The sequence below is a fragment of the Ambystoma mexicanum genome, chromosome 5p, assembly GCF_040938575.1.
Source record: "Ambystoma mexicanum isolate Mex_15411 chromosome 5p, UKY_AmexF1_1, whole genome shotgun sequence".
Taxonomy (NCBI): domain Eukaryota; kingdom Metazoa; phylum Chordata; class Amphibia; order Caudata; family Ambystomatidae; genus Ambystoma; species Ambystoma mexicanum.
Window position 1 is genome coordinate 695314759 of NC_090930.1, and position 20098 is coordinate 695334856.

The following is a 20098-nucleotide window of genomic DNA, read 5'->3' on the forward strand; positions in this document are numbered from 1 at the left end:
AATTGGAGAATCATATTGCACGTTTATACCTTCTCATGATGACGAGAATGGCACCTTGACAGAGGCCATAGAGATGCTGACAAAGCTACACGTCCAAATGGTAGACAAAGTGGAAGACATTGCTGATGACAGTTGGTTTGGATCACTCTTTTCATGGATTCCACAATGGATGGCAGATATGTTCAAATTCCTTGGAGCCCTATTGGTGATGATCATGCTTGGATTCTGTGTAATTAGATTGCCTATCTCACAATGCAAGAAGACTGCAAAGAAAGCCATATGGATGAAGATCATGATTGATGTTGAATCAGGATGGGAGATCAAGGAGCTATCAGATGAAGAAATTAGAGACTACGTGAAAGCCAGCATCCATGCACCTGACGGAACAAAATTCCTGTACCCAAAGAACCACAAGAAGTATGTGAGGAAATGGTTCTAACACATTCCAAGTGGACAATGCATGCTTATGACCTGGAACAAAGATGAGCATGTGAAATCAGCTGGATGCCTGAAAGGAGTAATAGAAATATGAGTCCCGAAATAAGGATTCTTCAGAAAAGGATGTCTAGACGTGAAGGATGATGGGAGAGTGGTTGATGAATTGCCCAGGTGAGGGAGTGTAGAGAAGGAGCCAAATATCCCCACCTCAAGCATCTCGCCTATGTTGCCTATATGTTGGGAACCAGAATGTGAAATATGTGCAGTATCAGTGAAAATACCAATACCAAGGAGAATCCTGGAAGAAAGGTTCCCATTGAGAAAACCAGACCTGCATACACAACAGTATGATGGCCATTTGAATGAAATTCCAGAGGAGGTGTGAAAAATGAGCAAAAGAACAGATTGGTGACATCACACGAAGTAAGACTGACAAACCCAGAGGAGACGTAGAGGCAATAGAACATAGATATTCTATAAGTATCGCGAAAGTATCAAAGATGAGTAACATTTTGGGATTGAGATGAAGATGTTTATGCTACAGAAAAGATGAAGACATTGGGCCTCATTCCAAGTTTGCCGGTCCAGTAACAACAGTACCGGTAAGCTTGCTGGTACTGTTGTTACCAGACCGGCAAACTATGAGTTCTGCTCGCAGGTGCCTTCCTGCCCACCAGGTCTGACCTGGTGGCCATACCGGCACCCGCAAGCAGACCATGTTGGATGCACCGGCACCATTCACGAATGGTGGCGGTGCATCCGACCTCCCCATTCCCATTGAGCCCTCTGTGGCTCAATGGGAATAGGGAGCATTTTTTTCCGGTGCCTGGGAATGGACAATTACCGGGCCTGGCGGGGCCAGAATGCCCCGGAAAGTTCGGTGGCAGCCTGCCGGTGTTAACAGCAAGGCTACCACCAAACTTATAACAAGGCCCAATAAGTCATTTTACACGTGTACAGATGCAAAGAAACACAAGCAGATTAAGTATTATCAAGGCTATCTATGTAGTGAATAGATTGTGGCATGCACCAACATGTATATATATATATATAGAATTGAGTAAACTATGGACGATCTACGCATTTTTGTAGAGCTGGACCAGAAAAAGTAAGGCTTTACCAGTGTGTCACAGTTAAAAAGCAATTGAATTACAGGAGTGAATCTAAGAAGGGCGAGGCTGGACCAGCCCCAAGAAGCCAAGGTTGCATTGGACTGGAATGATCAGACAAGTAGTTCCAAACATGTGAAAGAAGAAACTCCTGTTCAGAAGACGTGCACGAAAACCAAGAAGACATTAGAGGTTCATTAAATAATAGTATTTTAAATACACCAAGAGCTCAAAATTATGGTCTTCAGACACGTGGATGGGTGAAAATGGACAATCATGACGAACCACACCTACGCAAGGAGACAGAGCATGCCTCTACTCCCTCATATTCTCCAGAGCAAGGAACATTTTCAAGGCCAAGTACAAAACCATAATTGACATGCAGACCACAGACGTGATGATAGAAGATATGCTAATTGGTGGGATGGGTAAAGGTGTCATAAGGAAGGGGACGCCCTTTCTCACCCTTTGGTGTCCCACTTCCACTCCCCGAGGACTCTTCATCCAGGACCCCTCATCCAGGTGATCCTCCTCCACTAGTCCACCCCCGGGAACTGGATCCAATAAAAGTGATGACTGTGTCCTGGCCACCTGGATGACAGATCCCTGGGAACCAGTAGGGTAGACACCTTCAGGTTTATCGCACAAGTCACACAGCTTTTAATTTGGCCTCCCTGGCCATGTTTTGACCCAGGGCACTAAGGTCCTGGGCTTGTCAGGCGCCTTCTCTTCACCTTCAACCACCTTTTATGGAAGTGGATGTGCACTCTGTGTGCCTCCCAATGTTGATTTCTCTGCACAAACTTTGTCTTTGCATTGCCAGTTGCTCCCATTGCACCTCATCCTCTACAGCCTTATCATTATTTTTGCTCTCTTTCGCTGTGCCTTCAAATTCCCCACTGTTACCCCGATGTCCACTTTTGTTTCAGATGAGGTTAAACCAGAACTACCACCCGCAGCACCACGAGGCCCCACCATTACATCCCCAGTGAAACAGCCCCTGGGCCTGTTGCACATCACAATGCACTTGCTCTTCTCCTTGGGATACCCACCCCACAACACTTGCAATTCTAATTTCCTTCTTTCCAGTTGTAGACCCCTCTATTTAGCACCACCTATCCTTCTTATGCCCTTTACCCCCTTTTGCCATTTGGGGGATTCGACGGCCAAAACAGCTGCCTGCAGTCCAGCAGATGTCATCCTTTTCCTCGGTCTTCCCCTTTCTCCCCAGCAAATTTGTAGGCTCTCTTATGTGAAACGTACCTACCTGCTCTCCACAACAACTTGATGTCAGTCATGCTCTCCACCTCAGATGGAGCCCTTTGGTGCAACACCATCATTCAGTCTAGTCAGCTCCGATGGCACCCTGCATCATTCTGTCCCCTGGCGACATCCTTCCAGTGGTCCCCATAGGTGGAAGCAGATGTTTCTCCTCATGTGGGACACTTTTCTGAAGGTTGAACAGCAGTGCCAACTCTCGAAGGAATGCTGATCACTGTGTGTTTCTGACGGTGCGCACTGGGGGTCAGTTTTGTCATCACCCACTCGTGGTAATATGGATGGTGTCCCATCTCTATTGGAATTCTTGTTTCTTTCATGAATTGACTAACCTATGATGCAAGATAGGCCCCTCACTGCTTTGTGTGATGAATGTCTAAAGCTGCTTGCAGTCTCAACCCCTTTTTATCTGTGCTGTTTAGACTGGACAACCTTAATATGACAACTTTCCCTGTTTGGCTTTGTGGGGGAACCCCTTGCTCCCGATTTCATCACACTCTGGGTCATATTATGAGTTTGGTGGTAATTCTGCAGTAAATCTGCTGAATTACTGCCAATCGCCTTCATCATTATTGCCCCTTTGTGCTGTGTGAGTTTACCATGGGACTGCAAGTGGTGGAAGGGCAGTGTTCATCCGCCTTTTTTGTAGTCCATAGGCCCCATGCAGATTTTTGTGGAATTACCACGGGTGATAATTCTGCCATGGTAATACCACTGATATTTGACCTTAAAGTGGCAGATTTACCTCCAACATGATGCTGAAGGAAAATCCTCCACTGCGAGTACAATTGTGTAATACGGCACTATTGCATTAATTCTGTTACTGCAAAAAAAGTGGCGGCAAGGGAATTGCCATCAGTTTTATACTGTGCCGCCAAACTTGAAAGGAGGCTCTGTGTTTCCAAAACTAAATTGTGATAGAAGCTTCACCTGATCCATAGGTCGCCTTTTCTGAAGCTCTTAATTGCAAGTGTAAACCTGTTCAATGCAGCTTCCTCTCTGTTAGGAGCATATGTCTTATTATCATTCATTTGAGAACCCCCTTTTAAGAGCACATACTCTGAAATTGTGTAGTGGTGGGTTGGACTTCATTCTCACTGTCTTATCACATGGTATGGCTAATGTATTTAAGCCTCTTCCCTCCAGTAAGATACTGTAATTTACAACATATAATATATAGCCCTTGGAATGTTCGTGCAGCCCTGTCATTGAACAATCTGCAGGCTATAAAAGAGTGTATAGTCTGCAGACTTGTATATCACTCAAATTGTCCAGCATGCTGCATTCCAAGACTAACTACTGCAATGAAGAACATACACAAAGCCTATTCCTTGTGACCCCTTCACCCACGCCAGCCACAGACAAATTCACATTCTCTACAAATACTTGTGTCTACTTTTGTTGATTTTAATACCCAAAGTGTAGTAACAGGTGGTATGGACCTGTAAACCTTGTTAAGTGCCCATGCTGCTCTTACGCCCTTAACTCAGTTTTCAGGTCCCATAACTAGCCCCTGGTCCTAGTCTATAGAGTTTCATCAGGTACCATCAAGAGCGACACAGGTTATAGTAGCTTTATAGATACAATCCTCAGGCCATATCAGACGTGATGCACCCATACTCCTTGTTAAATGCCCTTGCTGTGCTTTGGCCTTCAAATCGGACTTCAGGGCTCATAATGCCAGGACAGCCATAAGACAGGGTCTATAATCCTTAATAAGCACATTGGCAATGTGCTGTTCTTGGAAGCAAGACCATGCAGAGCAATAGAGGTTCGAATCAGGTATCCACTCTTAGAAACCGAACTCAGGTATTAAGCGCGTTCTAAAAAACAATTACATTTTTAGAAAATTAAGTCATTATTAACCTCCTATGATCCAATCAGAATGCAATCAATAACTACAGTTATTGACTGAAGAAGCAGGCAGGGGAGCAGCAGAGCGCATTTCTCTGTATTCGAGAAACATTCATGCAATTTCATAGCAAGATTTCTTTCAGCGGGACAAACTCTCTCTAGAAGTATGTTTTTTTCACTGTACAACGCACCTAAGTGGAGGTTAAAATATGAAAACATTTCCTCGTTTTCCACTAAAGAAACTGTTAATTTTATATATCACCCTATCCATGCTCATCTTTGACCTGCTCACAGTGAACCAAGCGTACAACTGTAATGCTTAGTTTATAAAGACAGCCTTGAAATTTAGATAGGTAGCTCTTCACTTGGCGAGTGGGCCGTCCTGGGCCCCAGCCTACCCTTCTTCCCAAAGGAGGAATACTGAATGCGACTGTCTCACACCATTTCAATCTAACATCACATTCTTAGACAACCAATATGGCAGTGTTGACAGAGGTTATCCCTGAGGTTTTCTATTTGGACAGGAAACGCCGACGCAGGATCTGGTAGCTAGTGCCTTCAGGCACATTATGGACATGCGCGACAGTTGCACCTTTTTTGACCCTGTGATTTCAGCCAAAAGGTTACTGGCCATCAACCATTCCAATATTTCAGCTACCGTTGATAATATTAGCAACCAGAATCTTTTAAAAGCTTGAAAACAATAAAAAATCTGTTCAAATCTGTGCAACATGAAATATTGGAAAGAAAATAGCTCAAACATGGTCAATTGTAGAGGGGTTTGACACATTTATCGCAGCGGTTACCTGAAAGTTATGTTTCACCATTTAAACAAATGCAAATAGTGTGGGGTGCTGAAAGCAAAAAGCAAACAAAATAACATTAGACTCCCTGGTGTACCAATTCTCACCCACACAAAAAATCAAATCAAGCACATTGTAGATTTTTAAAACTCTGTGGACCTCATTATTAGTTTGGTGGTAATTTGGTGGTAAATCCTCTGAATTACCGCCAACCTCAATTACCGTTACAGCCACTTAATCTAGTGGAGTTACCACGGGATTACAAGTGGTGGTAATTCCCAATTTTTTGAGTCCCTGTGGATTTTTGGCGAATTTAAAAGAAACCAGTTAATAATTGCAGTTTTTAAGCAGATGGGGATTTTGAGAAAGGATGGCTTTAGATGAAACATACAAGAACAAAAGGACTGTCTCTGCACCAGAATAGCACCAGGCAGGAACGTATGTCCATTTGCAGTAATTCATAATAGCAACTCGAATTCTGGTTCTAAAGTTTCCAATCATTTCAAACTTCAGCTTCAAGCAGTTTGAATCTTTCATGCTAATTCAAACTCCTATTGTTGCAATAGGGCTTGCATCTGATTTGAGAAAGTTGGCCTATCCCTGACATTGGACCTCATTCCGAGTCGGCCAGTCCTATATTAAAGTGCCAGTATTCATGATTACAGGCACTTTACCGGACCGGCTGTTAGGAAAGATTTCATATTGTATGTAATTTTCCCTCCATGTGGCAACCCCCAAACTTTTTGCTGCTGTTTTACACCCTGATCTAGACTTTGCCAGAGAAGTGCAGACTTCCGCCGCACTCCTCTGGGCTTTCGCTCAATTCTTATGGGGAAACTGACATGCCCTTAAAACAGTCAGTACTGGGAGACTTTGTTTCCCTTAGTCCTTTCCTCATGTTGCAGCTTTTGTGCAACATGAAACAAGAGTGCACTGTAACTTACTTTACCACGCTCCTGGGTCTCTAGTCATTCCAAAGGCCCTAGCCACTCTCGCTGGACTTATCATGAACTGTGCTAACATGTCACGGACAGGACTGGTGGCAGCTATCGTTTCTCTTGTGTTTTGAAACCTTTTTTGCCATGTTATCCGTGCTTAGCTCGTTTGGCACAAATAGGTGGCCTGGCTCCCAAAATGGCCATGCCACGAGGTTCTTTGTCCTGTCTGCTGACCGTCTTGCCCCTTCAGCTTCCCCCAGGTCGCGCCGACCCGGGGTGATCCTTATTTGGTCATGCACTTTCCCGCAAAACCCCAAAGCTTTCGCGGACTTCTGCATGCCTTGTGTGTGCCTCCAGGATGTGTGCTGGGATGTCTGTTCCCAATACACATCCTGGGTGCCAGAGAGTCTAGAATGTCCTGAATGCCTGGGACCACCGTGGTCCATGATAGGTCCAGTATGCTGTGAGTGTTTGTGAGCAGATCTCCCATTGGGTCCTCTCTGTTTTGGCGCAAAGGGAACTTTGGATAAGAGGAGGCTGAAAACACCACTACCATGTCGATCTCCTGAGTTCACACTGAACAAGGGATAAGGAGCCAAGTATCCTGCAACAAGAAGCTGAGTCGAGGAACCGCTTGTGACCTGCTGAAGGTGTGGCACCCTGAGCCGCTGTCGTCCTGCGAGACCCCTCTGCATCTGATTGTCCTAGAAGGTCTGCAAAGGCACTTCGACCCATTGGAATAGTGGGATCAACTATCCCCAGCACCTTCATCAAACCCTGCAAGTAAGCCTCTTCGGAAGTGTCCCTGGGCCAACCAGTGGGCTGACTAGCTTACACAGGACGCTTTGCTCTGTCACCTCCGCCATTTTGGGGAAGCCCTCGAAACTTGGTCTACTGCTTGCTCTGCATCCACAGCACACTCACACCGAATTTCGTACACTTGGCATTCCCAGGTCTGAAGTGCGACGAGTGTGCCCGGACCAGAGAAAACGCGGTTGCCGTGTTGCCCTGCTGTGGTAACAACCTGTGCACATTCGCTACATTTGGGACACCCTCGACCCTGCATCCTGCTACACACAATCTACACGGTGTCGAGACATCCTGATAATCGCAGCTGAACCTGCCAGCATCGTGAACTGAACGGGAGAAGTCTGGGTCTGCCTGCGTCAGGGACCGGTGAGTAGTCCATACACCAACCGGTGGCCCCTCGAGCAGGAGCCTGTTTCTTTTCTACCGCTGCTGCGAAATAGCGACTCTATCCCGCACTCTCACCCTGCCTCTGCCCACAAGTGGAGGCCTTGCTTGAGTAGTGGGGATTTGTTCTGCATCGCTTCATTCACCTTCCTGAACTGCCTGATATTCTTGAAGAGGCCCTCTTTTGTCCATTGGCACCAGCGTGTGCAGGTACTTTTGAGCATAAGGCTCCTTTCTTCGTAGGGCTCGGACTTCCTCCTAGTTAGGTGTATTTCAGATGTCAAACTGGGTCTAATGATTATTTGCACTACCTGTTTTCCTCCCCATCTAGGTGGTCTACATATTACGTGCTCCTAATTCCTTAGACCCCTCGGTTTTGTATATCTATTGTATTGAGTGTGATGTGTTGGTTTACTTTAGTATTATTGTGATTCTTTGCTATGGTCGATGTTACAAAGGCCTTGTAAATAAATGTGTCTATATTTTTAATATAACACCTGTCTGGAGTAATTTGTAAGTGTCCTTGCTTTGTGTGCTCATTGAGGTCTTTCCGTCACCCTCACCCCTCTTGAGACTTAGGGCCTCATTACACGGATGGCGGTAGGGATTTACTGGTACCGATAAAATACTGGTACCGGTAAATCCCTACCGCCTTACTACAAGGTCCCTTTGCGGGTTGGGGGATTTAACGCCTGCTTTTTGCAGGCGTTAAAATCCAACCCACTAAGGGACCTCGGAGCTAATTACAGCACTGCAAAATTGCGGTGCCGTAATTAGCGCCTTCCCCATTCCCAAAGAGCCCTATGGGGCAGAAATGGGAATGGGGAAGGGCAATGGCAGAAGGGGGATTTACTGCCCCTCCAACCTTGGAATGGGGCGGTAAATCCCCTTTCCGCCAAGGCGGTGCCGGTATTTTACCGGCATGAGCCATGGCGCTAATAGCGCCATGGCTCACCGCCTACCGTGTAATGAGGCCCTTAGTCTTGACCACTGCCATCGCTACCCTGATTGGTCTGGCTTGTCCAGAGGGTACCCTGTTCCAAGAAACTAGGCTGGCCTTCTGAACCTCTACCCCTCTAGGTCCGAGTTCAGAAATCCATCTTAACAAATTGGTGTACAGCGGTGGGATATGACTGAAGGTATCCAGTGTTGCGCACGAGAGAAGACATTTCAAGTTATTCCTACCAGGACACGTAGTGAATTATCGTAGTATAACTTTTTAAAGGCCATAGTCCTATCTAACAGTATGGAAACAAATACCTTGTTAACTTTAAATGCTTCTAAATCCGAAACATTGAAAAAGATGTGTGCTGAGAGAGGTGTCTCCTCTCAAGGCACCAAAATGGAAATGATCCAAAGAATCATGGCATGGCAGGAAGCTCAGCTTAGTGCTATAGCTTCAGAGGACAGTGCAGAAGGAGGTGGGGCTGCTCTCAGTGGTAGAACTGACAGTTCTGCCACTGCACTGATCCACAGCGACCATGAGGACAGGGAGGATGAAATGTCCCATGTTTCCTCTGCCAGTGCTGATTGGGTGGCCATACTTGAATTCAAGAAGCAAGAACTGCTGTTTCGGCAGAAGGAGCTTGAGTTCAATATGGCCAAACTCCAGGAAGAGCTTGAGTTCAATAGGGCCAAGCTAAAGATAGAACAGGCAGAAAAACAGAAAGACAGGGATCACGAGTTGGAACTGGCCAAGCTTCAAGTTGCCAATGGATCCAAGGGTCCTGGACATGGGTCTGGGGCCTCCTCTCATCCAATGTTTCCACAAGATCTGCTCAGTGTGTATGAGGAAAATAATGATATTATGGACTGGCTGAATACATTTGAGTATGCATGTCAAGATCAACAAGTTGACAATGCTGATAAAATTGCCTGGTTACGTAGCAGACTGCCCCATTCTGGCTGCAGTGCCATTATGGAAATGTCGAAGGCTGAGAGAGCAGATTTTACAATGTTGAAGCAAACTCTCATTTTAAAGTTTGGAAAGACTCCTGCCCAATACTTAAAAAGATTCAGAGAGTATAAGAAAAAAGAAGGTGGTACTTGGCTATCTTATGTAACTGAATCCTTAAAAAACTTAACTGGCTGGGTCGAAGGTTATAAGGTTTCTACCTTTGAAGGTATGATAAGTCTTGTCATGCTGGAACATATTTTTGCATCTTCTTCCCCTGAGCTTAAGCAGCATTTGGCAGATTCAAAGGAGATCGATCCTAAGAAGCTTGCCATTGCAGCAGATTTATGGGTGTCACATTGAGTGTCCCATAAGGACAAGACTCATCCTGGTAAGCTTGAGGAAGGGAAATAGTCCAAAGATAAGGAGGGCGGAGAAATTGATAAGTCTTCTTCCCAAAAGGGCCACAAAAAGAAAAATAAGGGTAAGACACAAGAGAACTCACAGGGTAGTGGATGTCAGCCTCCGAAACCGAACTCTGGTTATAATAAGCCTCCCTATGTAAACAGACCCAATGGATCTTGTTTTGCTTGTGGAGCAACTGACCACGTGAAGGGGGATCCCCGATGTATGGTCAAAACCTGGGGGTCCACTCTGCTAATCTGGCCTTCTCCTCCTACGAGGAAGAAGAGATTACTAGAGCATCCTTCTCCTCTGACCCCTTCCCCAGTGGGATAGAAGCTGAGGTAGTTTTAGTTTCTCTGGGTTCCTGGGAGCCTAAAGTCGAAGAGGCTTATGCTAGGATTCCAGATAACACCAAGCACTACTTTAAAGACAGTGCGCTGATCAATGGAGTAGATACTCCAGCTCTTAGGGATAGTGGGTGCAGTCGCACTGTAGTGGATTCTACCTTGGTAGACTCAGAGGAAGTTGCCAGAGCTACTCTGATGCCCACTAAGTTGGCTGACGGCCCACCTCTCATGTTCCCAGTAATACCTGTAAATCTTACTATCAATGGTACAGCAGTCAGGATTCTAGTGAGCATTCAGAGGAGTTTCCCAAGAAAGGTCGTGTTGGGCAATGATCTCAGAGCTTTAGGGCTTGTGGGAGATACTGCTGACAGACCCTGCACAAGGTCTCAAACGAGGGCCGCATTGGCCAAGACCAATGCTCTGCCCCAGCCAAAGGGGAAACCCACGGCTAAAGGAGTCAGAAAGCCAAAAAGAGGGAAAGAAAATATTCCCCCTAACTCGCCTACCACTGCGGTGGAGGTAGTTGGTCAATCACCCAGACCTGACGAGGAGGTGGTGATACCTGAAGTATTTGACCCCAATGACCATCCTGAACTAAAGATTTGTTAGTAGAAGGTGGTCCTGACAGGGAAGAATTCAATAACGGCCAACGTGAGTGCCCATCTCTGGAAGGCCTAAGGAGACAGGCCTGATCCCAGCTTGAGGGTGAACCTCCTGGGAAGCATCAGATTTATTGGGAAGGTGGACTCCTGTAAAGTGAGCCCACAGAGTCTACAGAAGGAGACCATAGGAGGTTGGTGGTTTCCCTTGCTGTAAGACCCTTCCTCCTGCAGCTGGCGCATGGAGTGCCCCTTGCTGGTCACCTTGGTATTAAGAGGACCAAGCAAAGGTTATCCATGCACTTCTACTAGCCCAAGATAGGGGTGCAAGTAGAAAGTCACTGCAGGAGTTGTGCCTCCTACCAGTTATCTGGTAAGAGTGGTTCAACAATCCAAGCTCCTTTGGTACCACTCCCAGTTGTGAGAGTACCATTCGAGAGGGTAGGGATCGACATTGTTGGTCCCCTTGACCCCCAAACTTCCTCAGGCAATAGGTTTATCCTGGTATTGGTCGACCATGCCACCAGATATCCTGAGGCCATCCCATTGAAGACTGTGACTGCCAAGTCAGTCGCAAAAGCTTTACTCAGCATCTTAACTAGGGTTGGCTTCCCTAAAGAAGTTGTGTCTGACAGAGGCAGCAACTTTATGTCAAAGTATATGCAGACTATGTGGAAAGAATGTGGGGTCACCTACAAGTTCTCCTCTGCATACCACCCCCAGACCAATGATCTGGTGGAACGGTTTAACAGGACCTTAAAAAGTATGATTGGGGCTCTGGAACAGCCTCAGAGAAGAAAATGGGATCTTCTTTTACCATGCGTACTGTTTGCCTACAGAGAGGTGCCACAAGAGGGTGTTGGCTTCAACCCCATTCGAACTTCTGTTTGGTCACCCTGTGTGGCCCTTAGCCATAGTCAAGATGGGATGGGAGATGCCCACTCCCCCTATTACTACCAACGTAGTAGACTATGTGTTAGGGCTCAGAAAAAGGATGGTGCTCCTGATGGGTCTGGCTAGTGACAAGTTGAAGGCAGGACAAGCCCTGGTGAAACATTAGTATGACCAGAAAGCTTCCCTCGTCAACTTCACACCTGGGCAGCAAGTCCTGATCATGAATACCATAAGGCCTAGAGCTTTACAGGATAAATGGTCAGGCCCTTACACAGTGGTGGAGCCCCTGGGTGAGATCAACTATTTAGTGGACCTTGGAAGGCCTGTACAGGCTCCAAAAGTGTTCCATGTAAATAGACTGAAGGCTTTCATCCCAAGAGTTGAAATCGCAGCACTGCTATTAGCTTCAGATGTTGAGGAAGAGGAGTCTGAACCTCTCCCTGACCTGTTTCAAAGCAGTCCTTCAGATAGCTCCTTTGAGGGTGTCCTAATGGCCCCTCACCTGACTTCTGATCAGCAGGCTGAGGTGAAAAGTTTGCTTAGGCAATTTTCCCCCCTGTTATCACAGTCCGCTGGTTTGACACCTTGGTGCAAACATAACATAGACACAGGAGACAGTGTACCTACTAAAAGTAGGGGATACAGGATGTCAGATAAAGTACAGTCTTACATTAAGACGGAGGTCAACAAAATGTTATATCTTGGGGTGATTGAACCCTCCAGTAGTCCTTGGTCCAAACCTTTGGTTTTGGTTCCAAAAGCAGGCACTTCTGAATTGAGGTTCTGCATGAATTACAGAGCTCTGAATGCTGTCACCAAGACAGATGCACATCCCTTGCCTCGAACAGATGAGCTGGTGGATACCTTGGGTGCCTCCAATTACCTCAGCACGTTTGACCCCACTGCAGGCTATTGGCAAATAGCCCTTGCAGAACATGCCAAGGAGAAGACAGCGTTCTCAACTCCAGAAGGCCTTTACCAGTTCAGGGTAATGCCCTTTGGGTTGAAGAATGCACCTGCCACTTTCCAGAGGCTTGTGAATCATGTGTTGAATGGGTTGGATTAATTCTGTCTTGCATATCTGGACGATATAGCAGTTTTCAGTGCCACCTAGGAAGACCATGTGAAACACGCTGGGATTGTGTTACAGGCTCTTCAGAAAGCCCACTTGACCATAAAGGCCAGTAAATGCCAGATTGGACAAGGCTCAGTGGTTTACCTTGGACATGACGTAGGTGGAGGGAGGATACAGTCTTTACCCAGTAAAGTACAAGCAGTACAAGACTGGCCTACCCCCACTACACAGACCAAAGTGAGAGCCTTCTTAGGACCCACTGGGTATTACAGAAATTTCATGGCAGGCTATGGCACCATAGCTGCCCCTCTGACTGCTCTCACCACTCTGAAGAAACCCAAGAAGGTAACTTGGACTGATGAGTGTGAGAAGGCCTTCAATGGCTTAAAAGACTCCTTGTGCCAGGCCCCTTTTCTCAGGGCCCCTGATTACCAAAGACCTTTTATTGTGCAGACAGATGCCTCTGACACTGGGATAGGAGCTGTGCAATCACAGGTAGATGAGAAGGGTAAGGAACACCCTATTGGTTTCATTAGTCGCCAGCTTAAGGACAGAGAGCTCAGATGGTACACAATAGAGAAAGAATGTTTATCTGTTGTGTGGGCCCTACGGAAGCTGGGGCCCTAGCTCTATGTGACCCACTTCACTGTGCAAGCTGACCATAAGCCCTTAAAGTGGCTGATGAACATGAAGGGAGAGAATCCAAAGTTGCTTAGGTGGTCCATAAATCTACAAGGCTTTGACTTCACTATTGAGTGTAGGCCAGGTGTCCAACATAGCAATGCTGATGGGTTGTCCAGAATGTTTAACTGACCTGAACAAGAAACTCATTCAGGGGTGGATTAGTTCCCCCTGTCCTTAGTCTGGGAGGGGCGAGTGTTAGGAAAGATTTCATATTGTATGTAATTTTCCCTCCATGTGGCAACCCCCAAACTTTTTGCTGCTGTTTTACACCCTGATCTACACTTTGCCAGAGAAGCGCAGCCTTCCGCCGCACTCCTCTGGGCTTTCGCTCAATTCTTATGGGGAAACTGACATGCCCTTAACACAGTCAGTACTGGGAGACTTCGTATCCCTTAGTCCTTTCCTCATTTTGCAGCTTTTGTGCAACATGAAACAAGAGTGCACTGTAACTTACTTTACTGTGCTGTTGGGCCTCTAGTCATTCCAAAGGCCCTAGCCACTCTCGCTGGACTTATTATGAACTGTGCAAATGTTTCACGGACAGGACTGGTGGCAGCTATCGTTTCTCTTGTGTTTTGAACCCTTTTTTGCCATGTTATCCACGCTTAATGCGTTTGGCACAAATAGGCGGCCTGGATCCCAAAATGGCCATGCCACGAGGTTCTTTGTCTTGTCCGCTGACCATCTTGCCCCGTCACCTTCCCCCAGGTCGCGCCGACCCGAGGCTGTCCTTATTTGGTCATTCACTTTCCCGTGAAACCCCAAAGCTTTTGCGGGCTTCTGCATGCCTTGTGTGTGCCTCCAGGATGTGGGCTGGGATGTCTGTTCCCAATACACATCCTGGGTGCCAGAGAGTCTAGAACATCCTGAATGCCTGGGACCACCGTGGTCCGTGATAGGTCCACGTATGGTGTGAGTGTTTGTGAGCAGATCTCCCATTGAGTCCTCTCAGTTTTGCCGCAAAGGGAACTTTGGATAAGAGGAGGCTGAATACACCACTACCATGTCGATCTCCTGAGTTCACACCGAACAAGGGATAAGGAGCCAAGTATCCTACAACAAGAAGCTGAGTCGAGGAACCGCTGGTGACCCACTGAAGGTTTGGCACCCTGAGCCGCTGTCGTCCTGCGAGACCCCTCTGCATCTGATCGTCCTAGAAGGTCTGCGAAGGCGCTTCAACCCATTGGAATAGTGGGATCAACTATTCCCGGCACCTTCATCAAACCCTGCAAGTAAGCCTCTTCGGAAGTGTCCCTGGGCCAACCAGTGGGCTGACCAGCTTACACAGGATGCTTTGCTCTGTCACCTACGCCGTTTCGGGGAAGCCCTCGAAACTTGGTCTAATACTTGCTCTGCGTCCACTGCACCCTCACACTGAATTTCGTACACTTGGCATTCCCAGGTCTGAAGTGAGACGAGTGCGCCCGGACCAGAGAAAACGCGGTTTGCCGTGTTGCCCCGCTGTGGTAACAACCTGTGCACGTCCGCTGCATTTGGGACACCCTCGACCCTGCATCCTGCTACACAGAATCTACATGGTGTCGAGACGTCCTGATGATCACAGCTGAACCTGCCAGCATCGTGAACTGAACGGGAGAAGTCTGGGTCTGCCTGCATCGGGGACCGGTGAGTAGTTCATACCCCAACCGGTGGCCCCTTGCGCAGGAGCCCGTTTCTTTTTTACCGCTGTTGGGAAATAGCGACTCTATCCCGCACTCTCGCCCTGTCTCTGCCCACAAGTGGAGGCCTTGCTTGAGTAGTGGGGACTTGTTCTGCATTGCTTCATTCACCTTCCTGAACTGCCTGATATCCTTGAAGAGGCCCTCTTTTGTTCATTGGCACCAGCGCGTGCAGGTACTTTTGAGCATAGGGCTCGGACTTCCTCCTAGTTAGGTGTATTTCAGATGTCGAACTGGGTCTAATCATTATTTGCACTGCCTGTTTTCCTCCCCATCTAGGTGGTCTACATATTACATACTCCTAATTCCTTAGACCCCCTCGGTCTTGTATATATATTGTATTGACTGTGATGTGTTGGTTTACTTTAGTATTATTGTGATTCTATGCTATGGTCGATGTTACAAAGGCCTTGTAATAAATGTGTCTATGGGCCTCATTACACAAAAATCCTTACCGCCTTACTACGAGGTCCCTTTGCGGGTTGGGAGATTTAACGCCTGCTTTTTACAGGCGTTAAAAACCAACCCGCAAAGGGACCCAGGGAGCTAATTACGGTACCACAATTTGCGGTACCGTTATTAGCGCCTTCCCCATTCCCATTGAGCCCTATGGGCCAAAAATGGGAATGGGGAAGGGCAATGGTGGAAGGGGGAATTACCGCCCCGCCAACCTTGGAATGGGGCGGTAATTCCCCTTTCTGCCAAGGCGGGGCCGGTATTTTACCGCCATCCGTGTAATGAGGCCCTATATTTTATAATATATTTTTAATATAACACCTGTCTGGAGTAATTTGTAAGTGTCCTAGGCTGGCCTTCTGAACCTCTGCCCCTCTAGGTCCGAGTTCAGAAATCCATCTTAACACCGGCCGACTACGGGTTTGTGGGTGGAGCGCCTGAGCTGGAGCTAAGAGCTGGAGGTAAGGCAGGTGCCTCACCAGCAAAAACACCATCATTACCGGCACCCATATTGCTGGTGCCTTTAAAGCGAAATCCTATGGGACTCCATGAATGAAGATTTAGATCGTCACTCAGTCACTTGTAATCCGGCGGCAATGCCATTTGACTGAGTGCTCGAAACAGGAATAGCCTTTGCCGGTAACCTGGTGCAGGATACCGGCAGGGTTATAATGAGGCCCATTGTTCCCTATTCACAGAGATTGCTTGTACAACGTGTGCTATGTTCATAAGGGGAATGTAAACTGACACTTACTTTCTTTTCTGAGCCAGGACCCAAGAGTTTGTATTTCTGTTCTGCTTTTCTGACCCAAAATCATCTTAATGTGTCACTTGTGCACATTAATGCATTTTTTTTTGCACTTTACTTTAGTGCACTAAATGATTTGTAGTAAGGACACACATTGAGCCGCATTTGAGGTTGCTGATAAAACCCACTGGTAGCTGGCGGATTACCAGCAACCCCACAACACTGTTACCGTCGCCTGACATCCCATGCTACCAATCTCAATTCTCATGGAGTCTAGGAATCCATGGGAATGGGGACACTGAAACACTGGTGCTTCAGTGAAAAACATGCCGGCATGTTCTCCCGGCATGTCTGACCTGCCAGTAGTTCAGTGCCCCTACCGGCATGCTTTTAGTGTGACGGTCCGGAAAGGGTTCCGGTACTTTGCTACCGGCACCATTATTTCCAGACCGCCAAACTTGTAATTGTATCGAACATGTCAATTAGAAAACTCCACGACATCATGCAGATCTGTAAATGGGTGATTGGAAAATATAGCTCTTGTGATGTCAGTTACTAAACTTCTTCCTCAGAACCTGTATGAACAGGGATACAATCCATTAACCGCCATTGCTGTTTTTTGTGTGCGACTATATAAACAGAAAGTATGTGCATTTAATAGCCATTCTATCATATCATGCCTATCAGACCCCAGACATCCGATATTGGTGTGCATGTTTCTAAAACCAGGAAAAACATTATGAGCAGTTTCACTGGAAAATATGACCTCGCAGCAGATAACACAACGCACAACTCGATGAGATTATTGGTCAGTGAGATATAAAACAGATATTTTCTTTTAAGTAGAATGTGTGTTTTATTCATTTTTTCAATCACAGCCATATGTGGCAGTCACTTCTGAAAGGAAGCATTTGTGTCATAATTTGTGGGGGTTTTACATCATTTCCTTCAAAGGTTCCCAGAATTGCAGTGTCACTTCTTTAGTTAACATGAAACACGATTGGGTTGTCACACGGCACCCCGTGTACCCCAATAATAGGGTTCACAGGATTGGGTAGTCATATGTAACCCTGTGAAACAAAATAAAGGGGTTCACAGGGTCATGCTAATCTGGGCAAACCCAGCAGAATAACTGGTATGGAAACATGTTGGATGTAGATGGGGGCAGTGGTTGCTAAGTACTAGGTCTAAACAGAGGGGTGCCATAGGCAAGCTTCTGGCCAGCGAGAACACATCACTGTTCACCCAAGCAAAATGTCACCGTCCTCCTTTATTCCAAGTGGTCCCAAACATTTGGTTCATATCAGATGTAACATCAGTTTCTCCTGCATAAGCATTTGGCTCTCGAAATAAAACCTGCACTTCAGGCAGTGCCCAGAAGGGCAGCAGATCCCAAGCACAGGTCTTCTCTGGTCACGGTTCCCTGTAGTGCCCTCCCCTCACAGCCTTCATACTCTGGATTCCACCGACAGCCATCTCTGCTCCTGACAAGGCCATCATTTGGCAACTACCAGTACGCAGCGTTGCAGCCCCAATACTGGAACAACTGTCCCTTCCACCACATTGTAATCCCATCCGACTAGCCTCAAATGCATGGGGCTCCCCCACATCAATGGTATGGTATCATTTACTGTAAATACGGGCTCATTACCAGTTTAAATCCCCCGAAACACCTCCAAACAAACATACAATTACCACCACGTGGTCCCCCGATTTACCATGGGATTACAAGTGGTAATAGGCGGTGAAAGTTCACATTTTTGGGAATCCATAGGACTCCATGTGGATTTAGGTCGAATTACTGCTGAGGGTAATGCAGTGCTAACAGAGTTACCACTGCATTACCACTATTTTTTCATGCACCGCTGTACTCATAATGAGCCCATGTAGTGTTCTGGTGCAATAGAGAAAGAGGATAGTTACAGGAGCATTCAAAAGGGACAATGCAGCTAGGAAAACATCTCTATATGAACACCCACATTCACAACTAAAACACAAACATGAACATCTACTAATTATACACCTGTACTTATTGTTGCACTTGTTCCTTTCCTTTACCAGACACAGTGACAGAGGTGAAGACAGATATCTACGTGACAAGCTTCGGGCCTGTCTCTGACACAGACATGGTAAGTACTATTGTGGCTATGTCAGTATTATTTTGTGTGAGCTTTTAGGTAGCTCTGCTGTTTGTGGAATCCAAGCACCTCATCCTTGAACAGCTCTTGTGCTATGCCACTATAGGAAAGGCAGATAATCCAGTGCATGTATTCCAGAGTCATGTGCTTTAAGTGAGATGCAGAATCGAGGTGGGTCTCTAGAAAGGGTGTGTGGATAAAGTGTGCTGAGTGTGGCCTGAAGGAGGGGCAGGTGACTGGTGACACACCATTGACAAGGGTGGACTGGCCTATAGGGAACTCTGGAGATTTCCCGGTGGGCCTCTGCACCCTGGGCCTCTTTTGTGTGGTATTTCCAAATTTTCTCATAGGAAAAGCATTGGGTTTGCTGAAAATGTGTCATATGGGGCCACTTTGAAAATGATTTCCAGGGCCTCTTTTGGTCCCCAGTAATTATTTCCAGGGCCTCTTTTAGTTCCCAGTCCACCCCTCACCATTGATACAGTACATGCTGAGGTCCTGCAAATATCTATTTAGTCTCACTCTGCATTGTATCAAGCGGCCCTGTCCACATAATGCAAATACATCTCTCTCTGGTTCAGTTTCTAAATAAACTGCTATCTCTAAATAACGTACTTTCCCACTCAGTATATAACCGATTCAGTTAGTAAATATATCACCTTCAGTCTGCAAATAAATGACCCAGGCCCAGAGTGCTTAATAGCTTTTTAAGTGGCCATTTAGGGTTTCATCACCTCCACTAGATGCACATTTCTTTGTTATGTTTTGCACAGGCCATTAATCCGGCCCCATGACAATCTACAGCTATTAACCTCTTCTCTGCATTGCTTTATTTAGTTACAAAGGTTTAAGTTGAGGATGCTAGTATCCACATATTCCCTTGGGAGGTAAAGTCTTCTCAATGCAAAAAGTGTGTAACTTTAACTGTGATTTTGGTGGTCAAAGACAGGCCTCTTTAGAAGGTATTGCCTTATCACTGATATTGTGTACCCTGGATTTAGCTCTTTGGAGTGGGGCAGTAAATATGTTAGGGGAATAATGAAAATGATAGTGTTTGCATTACAAAACATCTCCATTATAGTCTATGTGCCACCCAGCTGCATCAGACGATCTGTGGCCAGTACTGAAGAAAGGGAGGAGCACAAACAGCATTTTGAAATGGGTTCCACAATCCCCAGTACATCTTCACCGATGAGCGGGGGGAGGGCAGCACACAGCATAAATGTAGTCTGGTAGCTATTTTGCATACAATCAAAGAACGTTTTGGGAACATAACAATGAATACAAACCCTTATGTTTCAGAACTATGGGTCTCATTACTAGTTTTTTGGTAATTCAGTGGTATATTCCCTGAATTACCGCCACACTCGATTACCGTTACCGCCCCTTGGTCCCATGGAGTTACCACAGAATAACAAGTGGTGTTAGGCTGCTGTAATTCCCCATTTCTTGGGAAAACCTGCCAAAATGGCCACTTTCCCGCCCGTTGAAAGCTGCACCAAATCAGGCTAACAAATGCAGCCTTTTTGATATGCACACTTCAACAGGTGGTATTTAGACATAGA

At 46.4% G+C, this 20098-nt stretch overlaps 1 protein-coding gene across 5 annotated transcripts in view; it reads left to right on the top strand.

Annotated features, from left to right (window-relative positions):
• The window catches only part of GABRA3 (gamma-aminobutyric acid type A receptor subunit alpha3), a 2265987-nt gene that overhangs the window by 1012759 nt on the left and 1233130 nt on the right, over positions 1-20098 (top strand). For all 5 annotated transcript variants that reach the window (XM_069613066.1, XM_069613068.1, XM_069613067.1 and 2 more), the window contains one exon: positions 18457-18524. In XM_069613066.1, the coding sequence (XP_069469167.1) occupies positions 18457-18524 (68 nt within the window). The remainder of the gene's footprint in view (positions 1-18456; positions 18525-20098) is intronic.